The sequence below is a fragment of the Dasypus novemcinctus genome, chromosome 6 (assembly GCF_030445035.2).
Source record: "Dasypus novemcinctus isolate mDasNov1 chromosome 6, mDasNov1.1.hap2, whole genome shotgun sequence".
Taxonomy (NCBI): Eukaryota; Metazoa; Chordata; class Mammalia; order Cingulata; family Dasypodidae; genus Dasypus; species Dasypus novemcinctus.
In genome coordinates this window covers 81,167,385-81,180,324 of record NC_080678.1, presented here as the reverse complement: position 1 = coordinate 81,180,324, position 12,940 = coordinate 81,167,385, and the positions used below count along the sequence as shown (strand labels likewise).

The 12,940-nt window shown below is 38.8% G+C and overlaps 1 protein-coding gene across 3 annotated transcripts in view; it reads left to right on the top strand.

Annotated features, from left to right (window-relative positions):
* Positions 1-12,940, top strand: part of ASCC1 (activating signal cointegrator 1 complex subunit 1) — a 112,793-nt gene that overhangs the window by 45,707 nt on the left and 54,146 nt on the right. For all 3 annotated transcript variants that reach the window (XM_058298994.2, XM_058298996.2, XM_058298995.2), the window contains exon 6: positions 2,516-2,652. In XM_058298994.2, the coding sequence (XP_058154977.1) occupies positions 2,516-2,652 (137 nt within the window). The remainder of the gene's footprint in view (positions 1-2,515; positions 2,653-12,940) is intronic.

Below are 12,940 nucleotides of genomic sequence, written 5' to 3'. Positions count from 1 at the left end.
CTTACAAGTCTTTATGTATACCTTTGTTTTCGTTTCTCTTGGTCAGAATTAGCTGCATCATTTTACATTTCTCCCGGCAATCTATGAAGATCAGTTTTTCTCCATCCTTGCCAACATTTGTTACTGTCTGTCTTTTTTATTATAGTTTTTGTGTTGGTTATGAAGTGATATATCATTGTGGTTTCGATTTATGTTTCTTTAATGACTAATAATGTTGAGTATCTTCTTGCTTGCCTCCTTGTCATTTATATAGCTTCCTTGGTGAAATGTCTATTCAAATCTTTTGCTCATTTTTAAATTGGGTTGTATAGTCTTTTTTATTACAGAATTTTAAGAATTTCTTATATATTTATATTTATCAGATAGTTTTCTAATATTTTTTTCTCCCAGTCTGTGGCTTATCATTTTCATTTTCTTAATTATGTCTTTTTTTAAAATTTATTTTTAAAGATTTATTTTTTATTTATTTATCTCCCCTTCCCCGCCACCCCTCCCAGTTGTTTTCTCTCTGTGTCTATTCGCTGTGTGTTCTTCTGTGACCGCTTCTATCCTTATCAGCGGCACCGGGAATCTGTGTTTCTTTTTGTTGTGTCATCTTGCTGTGTCAGCTCTCTGTGTGTGCGGCGCTATTCCTGGGCAGGCTGCACTTTCTTTCGCGCTGGGCGGCTCTCCTTACAGGGTGCACTCCTTGTGTGTGGGGTTCCCCTATGCGGTGGACACCCCTGCGTGGCACGGTACTCCTTGCACACATCAGCACTGCGCATGGGCCAGCTCCACACGGGTCAAGGAAGCCCGGGTTTTGAACCGTGGACCTCCTATGTGATAGGCGGATGCCCTATCCATTGGGCCAAGTCTGCTTCCCATTAATTATGTCTTTTGAAGCACAAAATTTTCAAATTTTGATTAAGTTCTATATATCAGAATTTTCATTTATGGGTCATGTGTTTGGTGTTTTATCTAAGAAAAGGCAACTATTAAAAGCATCTCTTCTTTTCATAGAATTATGAGATTTGCTTTATTCCTAGACTTGTTTAGTCATCAGGCCCATTTATTATGTGACCTTTTTTGAAATGGATAAAAACTTGCCTTTGAGTGATAGTCCCACTGTTCCAGCCTCCTCTAGACACTGTTACTAGAGAGGCAATATAATATTGATTAAAAATATAGGCTTTGGAACCCGACTGCTTGGATTTGAATTTTGATTTTGTCTTTTTAAAGCAGTGTTACCTTGGGAAAGTGGCTTAATTTCTCTGTTCTTCAATTCCTCATCTGTAAAGTGAGAATGGTAATAGTACTTTCCTCATAGTACTTTTGGCTGTAAAGTGCATAGGATTGGAACAGAGTGAAGGTTCAACAAATGTAAACTATTATTCCTAGGGGAACAATTCTCAACTGGAGTTTGGGATGAACTTGTGTATATCAGAATCATTTTGGGGGCTTTTTAACACTTTGCATGCCTTTTCTAGGATGATAGGTTCTGCCTTATGTTAGAGCATCTGGGGTGATAAGCATTGTATTTAGTCTTTGTTGACACATCTAAAGCTGATTGTCCTTTAAAGTCACTTTCATTAAATGGGGTAATTTGGGTTGATGTGCAGAATCACAAAATATCCCATTGGCATTATTCATATATAACGCAAAAGTGGAAATAACCTAAATGTTCAATCGCTGAGGTATAAACAAAATGTGATACAGTCATACAATGGAAAATTATTCAGCCATTAAAAGAAGTTCTGAAACATGCTACAACATGGATGAACCTTGAAAACAATATGCTAAATAAAAGAAGCCAGACACAAAGGACTTCTATTGTATGATTCCATTTATATGAAATGTCCAGAACAGAAAGGAACAGAAAGTAGATCAGTAATCACTAATCTCCTCCAGGATATGAGGAGGAGGGAGAGTTGAGAGGTACATGGTTTCTTTTTGAGGTGGTGGAAATGTTCTGAAATTAGATTGTGGGTGATAGTTGCACAACATTGTGAGTATACTAAAAATGACTGGATTTTACACTTTAAAATGGTGAATTTTATGTAAATTTTATTTCAATTTAATCAATAGAAATTAATGAGGCTTATTTACTTTTTGCACTTCCTAGGTGCAAAGATTTTAAAATACAAGGAATACAAAGGAATAAAATACACGGATGTTGCCAGGAATGGATGAAGCAATCTGATGTGGCAACTCCAGTGTCTGGATATCTCTCCAAATTCATTTTTCATTCCCTTTTTCACTTGGGAAAATTTATTTTTTAACACAAAGTATTCTACCTGAATATACTGCAGTCTCCATTAGATAGAAACAGCCTTGTTTTTTTATAAAGATTATATTATTCTTTGAGCTCATAAAGGACCCAGATGCTCTGAAATTAACAAAGCTGGTAAGGAACCAAAGATATTCTTAGAACTTACATTTGCATGGCATTTTGTTTTTCCTGGGCCACACTGTTCTATCAGGCTACCCTTTACTTTTACATGGGTTGAGTTTCTCATTTTTCTCCCTTTGATATCAGGATCGTGGGGTTGACAACACTATTTTCCAGAATCCCAAAAAGCTTCACCTAACTATTGGGATGTTGGTCCTTTTGAGTGAGCAAGAGATCCAACAGACATGTGAGATGCTGCAGCAGTGTAAAAAGGATTTCATTGAGTGAGTAATCTACAGGAATGGGGAAGGGTGCATAATGCATACTGGTTGTTGTTTTTTGTTTTGTTTTGTATAATGCAAATTTGGTTTTGGACCAGGAAGCTGGGTGACATGGGAACAAGGTTTGTTGATTCACCCATCTGTAGGTAAGTCTTTCAGACTGTTGTCTGAAAAATTTTAAATGGATTTAAAGCAGATATTTACAAGTTTTTATAGGAAAATTGTACCTTGAGTTATCATAGTTCATAGACAAATTTTGTTCTTAAACAGGATTATTCCAACATGAGCTTGTAGAAATGGGGTTACCTGGTTACATTGGATAGAACAAGGTAAAGGGAGTTAAAATTTTTCTCTGGTTTTGTTGTATGTAAAACTAATATGACAACTTAATTATGGGCCGTTTCTCCTTTTCCATTAATTGTTTCCAACACAAGATGTTTTTCTTGAGCAAAATCATAAGCTGATGGAGTTTTCAGTCTTTCTATCCTTCTGAATCTCAAACAGCAAAGACGAATTCCTTGTCTTGTTCTTTGCTCAGTGATGGATGTGTATTATTTTCTCTCTAGCTCATCTGAAATTCAAAATAATTTGATATTTGTAGTTTTCCTTGCATAACATAAAAACTTTATGCTTTACTGTACAAAGCAGAACAATTTTTATCTGATTTAAGAATCGTTTCTGATTCTTTAACTTATTTCCAGATCACCTTTTGCCAACCTAAACTGAAAGCAGCTGCATTTTCTTGGCTGCCAATGGAATAATCATGCTAAGAAAAAAAATTAAAGGCAGATAAAGTACTTGTTTTGAGAAGTATTTGTGTTTTTTTTACCATATGAAAATCAGGTCACATGCTTTTGATCACCTCATCTTTATCCAGAACTATGTGTGAGGATTTAGCTGAGTTGTTTCCTTCTATGTCTCTTGGTGCCTTTTGTGACTAAATACCACATCCAAGCCCTGGAAGCATGGCAGGGTTGGTGTGAATAGGGAATGGAGAGCCGTCTTAATGGTTCCTGAGGATTTTTGGCACAACAGAATGAAAACAGTAATTGCAGTTTTCAAATTCAACTAAGCCTTTGAAATAGGACAAAATTACCCTGCCAAAAATCTGTAGCATAGGCAAAAAATTTTTTGAGGATGCTATTTTCAAAAAACTGGGAAGATTAGAAACCAGCAAATAAAGCAAGCCCCTCTCATCCTCTCCTCCCTTCCCCCACTGCCATACACACTTAGTTTAAAGATATATAGTGCAAAATTAATTTGCTTTTGGGGAAGTTGAGAATCAGAATTTGTTGTTTGGATTGGTTAGAAATGCATTGTTTTCCTGAAAAGAAGAAATTTTAAAAAAAAGGTACTTCTATGAAATCCTTAATGAGTAAAACCATCTAACTTTTTTCTTCTTTATTCTTGCTCCTTGATATCAGCCTTTGTGCTTTGGTATTCTTCAAAAAGAATGTCAATAACTAATGGCATTTTTTTTTTTTAATTTTTTTATTTTTTATTGACTTTGTAATAATATTACATTAAAAATATATATGTGAGGTCCCATTCAACCCCACCCCCCCCACCCCCCCCCTCCCCCCCCCCCAACAACACTCGTTCCCATCATCATGACACATCCATTGGATTTGGTAAGTACATCTTTGGGCACCTCTGCACCTCATATACATTGGTTCACATCATGGCCCATACTCTCCTCTATTCCATCAAGTGGGCCCTGTGAGGATTTACAATGTCCGGTGATTACCTCTGAAGCACCATCCAGGGCAGCTCCATGTCCCAAAGACGCCTCCACCTCTCATCTCTTCCTGCCTTTCCCCATACCCTTTGTCCATTATGTCCACTTTTCCCAATCCAATGCCACCTCTTCTATGTGGACATTGGATTGGTTGTGTCCATTGCACCTCTATGTCAAGAGGAGGGTCAGATTCCACCTGGATGCTGGATGCAATCCTCCCATTTTCAGTTGTAATCACTCTAGGCTCCATGGTGTGGTGGTTGTCCTTCTTCAACTCCATCTTAGCTGAGTGTGGTAAGTCCAATAAATCAGATTGTAGGTGCTGGAGTCTGTTGAGGCTCAGGATCTGGCTATCACATTGTCAGTCCAGAGACTAATGGCATTTTTAACCTCAATTCTTTATGATGTAAAGATCCCAAATTTAAACGTAAATAGGAAAAGCATTGAAAATGAAGAAATAAGAACATAGCATGCTATAGTTTAATATGATGACTTTTTAAATTAGTGCATTTAAATAAATATGGCTATACTGGAATTTAATTAAAATGGTGATACTGGCCGGTTGAATATGTGTTTTAAATTTTGTAATAGTTTTTAAGTTTAAAGGATGTTACACGACCAGAAACAGGAACTTTCATTTCAGATCTTAGGCTAAAGGCTCATGTGGCTTGTAGATGTTGAATGAGTTATTCACAATGTTTAGTAAACTCTGAAGCTCCCAATGTATCCCTTGTGACTTTTCTTTGTAAGATATAGTATACATACAATGTGATGGCTCTGAATATATACCCTGACAAATGTACGGCACTCCTTTATCTCCAGCATTATTACCCTGTGTGTATTAAAGTGTTTCTAGTACGTCTAAGGTAAAAGCAAGTGAAATGTTAAAAAGGTATGAAAAAGAAGAGAGAAGTAGAGGAGAGAAAAATACCCATTGACAAATAGTAATTCCTAATTATTGCATTAGGTTTCCCTCAATTGGAAAGTATGCTCATTGGTAGCATCGGTACCATGACAGAACATTTATCAGGCAAACCACTGGGTTTCTCCTCTGCTCTTTAATGTCCCTTTTGATAAATCCTAAGGGTAGGTTGAAAGAGTTTCTACTCATCTCGGAGGCTTCTGATCTTGTTTTATTGTTTCCTTTATTTATTTATTCTTGTTACCCCACCTAACTGCAAAGATTTGAGGTAGTTTATAGTGAGGATGTATATACAGAAGAAATATTAGTCAATGCAATCAGAAACCATACGGAGCGAATGGGGAGAAAATTCTACTCGAACATTAAAATTTAGTACTGTTTTCTGGCACCAATATACTTGAACTGAATTCCAAAAAGAAATATACTAATTTAATATAGTTCTTATCTGATAAAAAGGAGCATAACAATTTTGTAAGAGAGAGACCTTTTCTGGTTTTCAGTCCCAGAAAAATTTGTCATGTAAACCTTCACATGAAGAACACAGAATGATGATGAGTACTGCCTTTAACAGAAATTTTCCAGAAGATAAAAAAAAATTGTTTATATGCCTCATTCTTGTACTGATCCCAGCAGTTGAGGGTATAACATTAAATTATAACCCAGTAAAAACAATTTAATGGGAAACTAAACCAATGGTATGGAACTTTCTGGTGATCTAAACTATGCAGACTTAAAGCTTCAGAGACATGGGAGAATGTATGGTTACTATTTTTTTTTCTTTTTTCTTTTCTTTTAAATGTTACATTAAAAAAATATGAAGTCCCCATAAACCCCCTACCCCCCTCACCCCACTCCTCCTACATCAACAACCTCTTCCATCATTGTGGCACATTCACTGCACCCGGTGAATACATTTTGGAACACTGCTACACCACATGGACAGTGGTCTACATTGTGGTCTACACTCTCCCACGGTCCACTCAGTGGCCCATGGCAGGACACACAGTGTCCAGCATCTGTCCCTGCAGCACCACCCAGGACAACTCCAAATACTGAAAATGCCCCACATCATCTCTCTTCTTCCCTCTCCCTACCATCAGCATCTACTGCGGCCACTTTCTTCACATCAATGCTACAATTTCTTCCATTACTAATCACAATAGTTCCATAGCAGAACACCAGTAATTCCACTCTAATCCATACTCTATTCCTCCATCCTGTGGACCCTGGAATGGTTATGTCCAGTCCCCCTCTACATCAAGAGGGGGCTTAGATTCCATATGGATGATGGTATGGTTACTATTAAACTTTCTTTACCAAATAAGTTATCTCAATTGCACTTTGATAGGACTGAATGGCAATAGATCAGATTCAGTTCTTTGGCTAGTACTTGGAATGGAGATATACTGTATTGTTGATTGAAGCTACAGGCCTCAGATAATAATAGTTTAGAGCTTGGCTTGTGTTCTGGAATGTCCCACTTCTTATTAAGGGTGACTACAAGGATACTTATGATCAGGCCGTATTTTTTCTCAGTCAAGTATGTCTAAAATAGTAAGTATATTGAGTTTCTTTTTGAGGAAAATAATGGTCTTGTGTAGTACTGTGGAGAAGAGACATTCTAGGCCTAGAAGTTTGAAGGACATCTTTACCATTAGGATTCCTAGGCTACAAAAAGCTTCCTAGTGGCCTGGATTCAATATCAAGGAGAACTTTTTTGTTCTGATTTTGGAATTATGTTTTGATGGATCCTGAAATCCTTTGGTCTTTGACTAGAACCACATTTTATTCAGTGACAGTATGGGAATATGAGAACATCCTTCTCAAAATTGTCCAAAGCAGTTTTTTCCTTCATGGTAGAACATTCATTCATTGTTTACAGAGATTTTTTGAACACCTGTTAAGACACTGAGCCAGGTGCTGGGAATATAGGAGCGGAGAAGGTGGGCAGAGTCCCTGCCCTCAAAGGGTTTTGAAGAAGGCTGTGTGGTGAGCTGATTTTTATTTTATTTCTCCCTACCCTCTTGTTGTTTTTCACTTGCTGTGTCTGTTCGTCTTCCTTGTTTCTTTAGGAAACACTGGGAGCTGAACCCAGGACCTCTGATATGGGAGGGAGGTGCATACTCGTTTGAGCCACCCCTGCTCCCTGCTTTGTTGTGTGTCTCATTATGTTCCTCCTCACGTCTCTTGTAGCATCATCTCACTGTCTTCTTTAGGAGGCACTGGGGACCACTGATCCCTGCTTTGTTGTGTCTCTCATTATGTTGTTGTTTTTTTTTTAAAGATTTATTTATTTATTTAATCCCCCCCCCCCCCCCCCGGTTGTCTGTTCTTGGTGTCTATTTGCTGTGTCTTGTTTCTTTGTCCGCTTCTGTTGTTGTCAGCAGCACGGGAAGTGTGGGCGGCGCCATTCCTGGGCAGGCTGCACTTTCTTTTCACGCTGGGCGGCTCTCCTTACGGGGCGCACTCCTTGCGCGTGGGGCTCCCCTACGCGGGGGACACCCCTGCGTGGCAGGGCACTCCTTGCGCACATCAGCACTGCTCATGGGCCAGCTCCACACGGGTCAAGGAGGCCCCGGGTTTGAACCGCGGACCTCCCATATGGTAGACGGACGCCCTAACCACTGGGCCAAAGTCCGTTTTCCCTCTCATTATGTTTTTGATTCTTGTATCTCTTGTGTCAGCTTGCTATCTTCTTTAGGAGGCACTGGGATCTGAACCAGCAACCTCCCATGTGATAGGTGGGAGGCTAGTTACCTGAGCCACATCCACTTCCCTGAGCTGACTTTTAGTTGAGTTTCAGCTTGGCATTAAAGGCATTTTCTGATTGATATACAAATCTGTTTCAGGGGCCTGGAAGAAAGCAGAATGGTAGAATTTTACTTAATATAAAAGCAATACAGGGAAGTGGACTTGGCCCAATGGATAGGGCATCTGCCTACCACTTGGGAGGTCTGAAGTTCAAACCCCGGGCCTCCTTGACCCGTGTGGAGCCAGCCTATGCACAGTGCTGATGCACGCAAGGAGTGCCCTGCCGTGCAGGGTTGTCCCCCTCATAGGGGAGCCCCACGTGCAAGGAGCGTGCCCCATAAGGAGAGCCACCTAACGCAAAAGAAAGTGCAGCCTGCCCAAGAATGGCACTGCACACACGGAGAGCTGACACAGCAAAATGATGCAACAAAAGGAAACACAGATTCCCGGTGTAGCTGATAAGGATAGAAGTGGTCACAGAAGAGCACACAGTGAATGGGTAGAGAGAGCAGACAACTGGGGGGGGGCGGGGGGAGGGAGAGAAATGAAGAAGAAAAAAAAAAAGCAATACATATTAATTTTAGAAAAGCCAAAAATTGCAGATAAATAAAAATAGACTATCATATGTAATCCTACCACTTGATAATAACCATTAACTTTTTGGAGTATATACTATCAGACTTTTTACATGCATATATATATTTTTCATTGGCTGTAATTTTCTTACAGTAAAATGCACAGATCTTACATGTAGTTGATGAGTTTTGACAAATGTGTATGCCCATATGTAACCTCACCCAAATCAAGTTGTAGAACACCGCTGTCACCCCATAAAGCTCCCCCATGGCCTTTCCCATTAAATTCACTTCTCCCAGGAGCAACCCCATGTTCTACTCTGATTTCTGTGTAAGTGGAATCATTCAGTATATACACCTTTGTGTTTGGCCTTTTTGAATATATATATTTTTAAATTTTAATTTTTTAATGGCTAGTTCAAAACTTTAAAGGTTTGTGTTGAAGATAATGCAAGCAAGAGTTTTCTTCCCATCGCTATCACACCAACCCTCTGCTGTCCTCTCTAGAGACAATAAATGTTACCAGTTTGTTTCTGTCTGGAGATTGTATATATGTATAAGCAAATATATATATATATATATTTTTTTTCCTCCTATCTTTTGCACATATAGTAGCATATCATGCACATTATTGTGCACCTTTAAAAAAAAACTTAAATATGTGTCCCTATCAGTACATATAAAGCTTCCTCAGAAGTCTCATGTTTGACTTATTTATTGCTCATAGTATTCTGATTTTTAAAATCAGTCCCATTTTACTGGCCATTTAGTCTGTTGCCAGTCTTTTGCTACTCCAAACAATGCCTCAGTTAAAAACCCTGTGCATGTATTATTTCTCATGGGTGTGAATACATCTAAGGATAAATTTTTACAAGTGTGTATATATATATATAGTCATGTATAAACAAAAATGGGATTACCCCTCTGTATTACCATTTTAGAGTTTGCTTTTATCACTCAATATAGCGTGAATATTTTTCTGAGTACATCTGGGGATAAATTCTTAGCAGTATGTGTGTGTGTATATGTATATATTTGTATATAAACAAAAATGGAATTCCCCTCCACATTACAATTTTAGAACTTGCTTTTATCACTCAATATAGCATGAACATTTTTCTATGTCAACAAAGTTACTTCTACATTGTTAATTTACTTCTACTGTTTTATGAGTCCCAAACCATTAATTTATCCTTACATTTTATGTTTTTGCTATTTAGGTCCTATAGTATTACATCTTATGGCCAAACCACACTTTATAACATTTCCCCTATTGTTGGTATTTAAGTTGTTTTCTTTTGCTGTTGTTGTTATTGTTAATATCAAAAAAAACCCACAGTAAATCTGTAGCTAAACCTGAAAATTTTGTTAATGTTGTTGTTTAATATTTTAATATTTGTGTTATGGAAAACTTCAAATGTACACCAAGGAATAAAAAATAATGTAATGTATTTACCTCATTAACTTCAACAATTATAAACATATGCTAGTCTTGTTCATCTATACATATATTTGTTCTTTTTGCAAGATTATTTTAGATAAAATCCCAAATTTAGTACAGTTCCATTTGAAAATACTTCATTTCTCCTGTGTGTCTCTACAAAATAAAGGACTCTTTTTTTCTCTTATTTTTAACATATCAAAACTATTATCAGACCTTTAAAAAGTAATCATCATCTGCTATCCAATTAGTATTCAAATTTTCCTGTTTGTCTCATAAATAATTTTCAGTGGTTTTCATGTCTGTGTTTTGGTTTGTTTGTTTTTGCTTCTTAAACTTTTAATTTTGAAATAATTTCAGACATACCGGAGGTTACAAAAATAGTGCAAAACTCACACTGAGAACTCCAGCATATCTCTGTCCCCCAGATATCCAGATCCACCAATTTTGCCATATATGCCTTTTCTTCCTCCCTCCATCCCTCCTTTTTTCCCTCCTTTCCTCCCCCTCCCTTACATTCCTTCTTTCCTGCCTTCCTGCCATCCATCTATCCATTCATCAGTCTATCTGTCCATCTCTTTATCAATACATTTTCTGAACACTTGAGAGTAAGTTGTATTATCATGCTTCTTGAAAACTTAATATTGTCATGTACACTTTATTTTTTTTATTTTTTTATTTTTTATGTACACTTTATAAGAACAAGGATATTCACTTACATAACCACCTTAAGTGCAGCTATCAAGTTCAAGAAATTTAACTTTGATTTAAAACTTACAGTCTGTATTCCAAATTTTTCATATGTCCCGATAATGTTCCTTTGAACATTTTCTCTTCCCTGGGTAGGTCCTGTCCAGTATCATGCATTGCATTTAATGGTCGTCTCTTTAGTTGCTCTTATTTTTCAAATTGTGGGAACATAATGCAACATAAACTTTCCCATCTCAGCTACTCACTTCCAAGCATGCCATGCAATGGGATTAACCACATTCACAGAGCTATTGTACCCTCACCAATTCCCAATACTAAAACTTCCTGTCTCCCCAAATAGAAATCCTATACCCATTGTGCATTAACTCCCCATTCCCCTTCCAATCTCTGGAAACCTATACTTTAGTTTCTGTCTCTTTGAGCTTGCATATCTGGTATTTTCATTTTAGTTACCACAGGGCTTATATTTAACATCCTAAATCTATAACATTCTTATTTGCTTAGATAAAAACTTGGCTTTTTTAAAAAAAAGATCTATTTATTTATTTATTTCCTCCACTTCCCTCCCCTCCCCCCTTCTTGCTGTTTTTGCTGTCTTTGTCCTTTCACTGTGTGATCTTCTGTATCTATTTCTCTTTATATTCTCTCCTCATTTTTTCTTCTCTAGGATTCACCGGGATTCAATCCTGGGGACCTCTGATGTGGAGAGAGGTTCTCTGTCAGCTGTGCCACCTCAGTTCCTGGTCTGTGCTTCTCCTCACCTTATTTTTTTATTTATTTCTCTCCCCTCGCCCCCCCCCCCCCCCCGTCTGCTCTCTGTGTGCCTTCACTGTGTGTTCTTCTGTGTCCGCTTGTATTCTTGTCAGCGGCACCCGGAATTTGTGTCTCGTTATGCATCATCTTGCTGCGTCAGCTCTCTGTGTGTGCAGCACATTCCTAGGCAGACTGCACTTTTTCCGCGCTGGGCGGCTCTCCTTATGGGGCACACTCCTTGCGCATGGGGCTCTCCTATGTGGGGACACCCCTGCGTGGCACAGCACTGCTTGCGCACATCAGCGCTGTGCATGGGCCAGCTCATTACACGGGTCAGGAGGCCCTGGGTTTGAACCTTGGACCTCCCATGTGATGTGCGGACGCCCTAACCACTTCCCTGCTCTTCACCTTGACTCTCCCCTTCGCCTCTCTTTTGTTGTGTCATCATCTTGCTGCATGACTCATTGTGTGGTACTGGCTTACCATGTGGGCACTCGGCTCACCGCGTGGGCACTCAGCTCACCATGCCAGCATTCATCCAGGCACTTGGCTTGCCACACAGGCACTGGCTTGCCACATGGGCACTGGCTCTCCACACAGACACTGGCTCACCACAGGGGCACTCGGCTTACTGTGCAGGCACTTGGTTTGCCATGAAGGCACTTGTGGGCACTTGGCTTGCCGTGTGGGCACTGGCTCGCTGTGCAGGCACACTTTCTCTTTTTCTTTTTTACCAGAAGGGCCCAGGGATTGAACCCCGCTCCTCCCATATGGTAGGTGGAAACTCTTATCACCTGAGCTGTATCCGCTTCCCAACTTGGCTTTAATGATATATACAAACTACGTTCCTGTACCCATCTATCCCCCCATCTTTATATAGTTCTTGTGACATACTACATGCCTATACATTATGAGTCTAAAACCACTAATTTATCCTTATGTTTTATACTTTTGCCTTTTAGGTCCTATAGGAAGTAAAAAGTGTATTTACAAACTTAAAGAACTGTAGTGCTCTGTTTTAGTTACGCACATTATTACCCTTGCTAGAGATAATTATTTCTTTATGTAGTTTTCATCCTGTTGGATTTAATGTCCTTTCCTTTCAACCTGCATAACTCTTTGCAGAATTCTTTAGCAACTCTTGTAGTGCTAGTGTAGTAGTGACAAATTCCCTCAGCCTCTGTCTATCTAGGAATGTCTTAATCTCTCCATTTTTTTTTAAAGATTTATTTTATTTATTTACTTCTCACTCCCTTGTTTTTCACTTGCTATGTCTGTTCATCTTCCTTGTTTCTTTAGGAGGCCCCAGGGTCTGAACCTGGGACCTCCGATGTGGGAGGGAGGTGTCTAATCGCTTGAGCTCCCTCCAGTCCCTGCTTTGTTGTGTGTCTCATTCTATT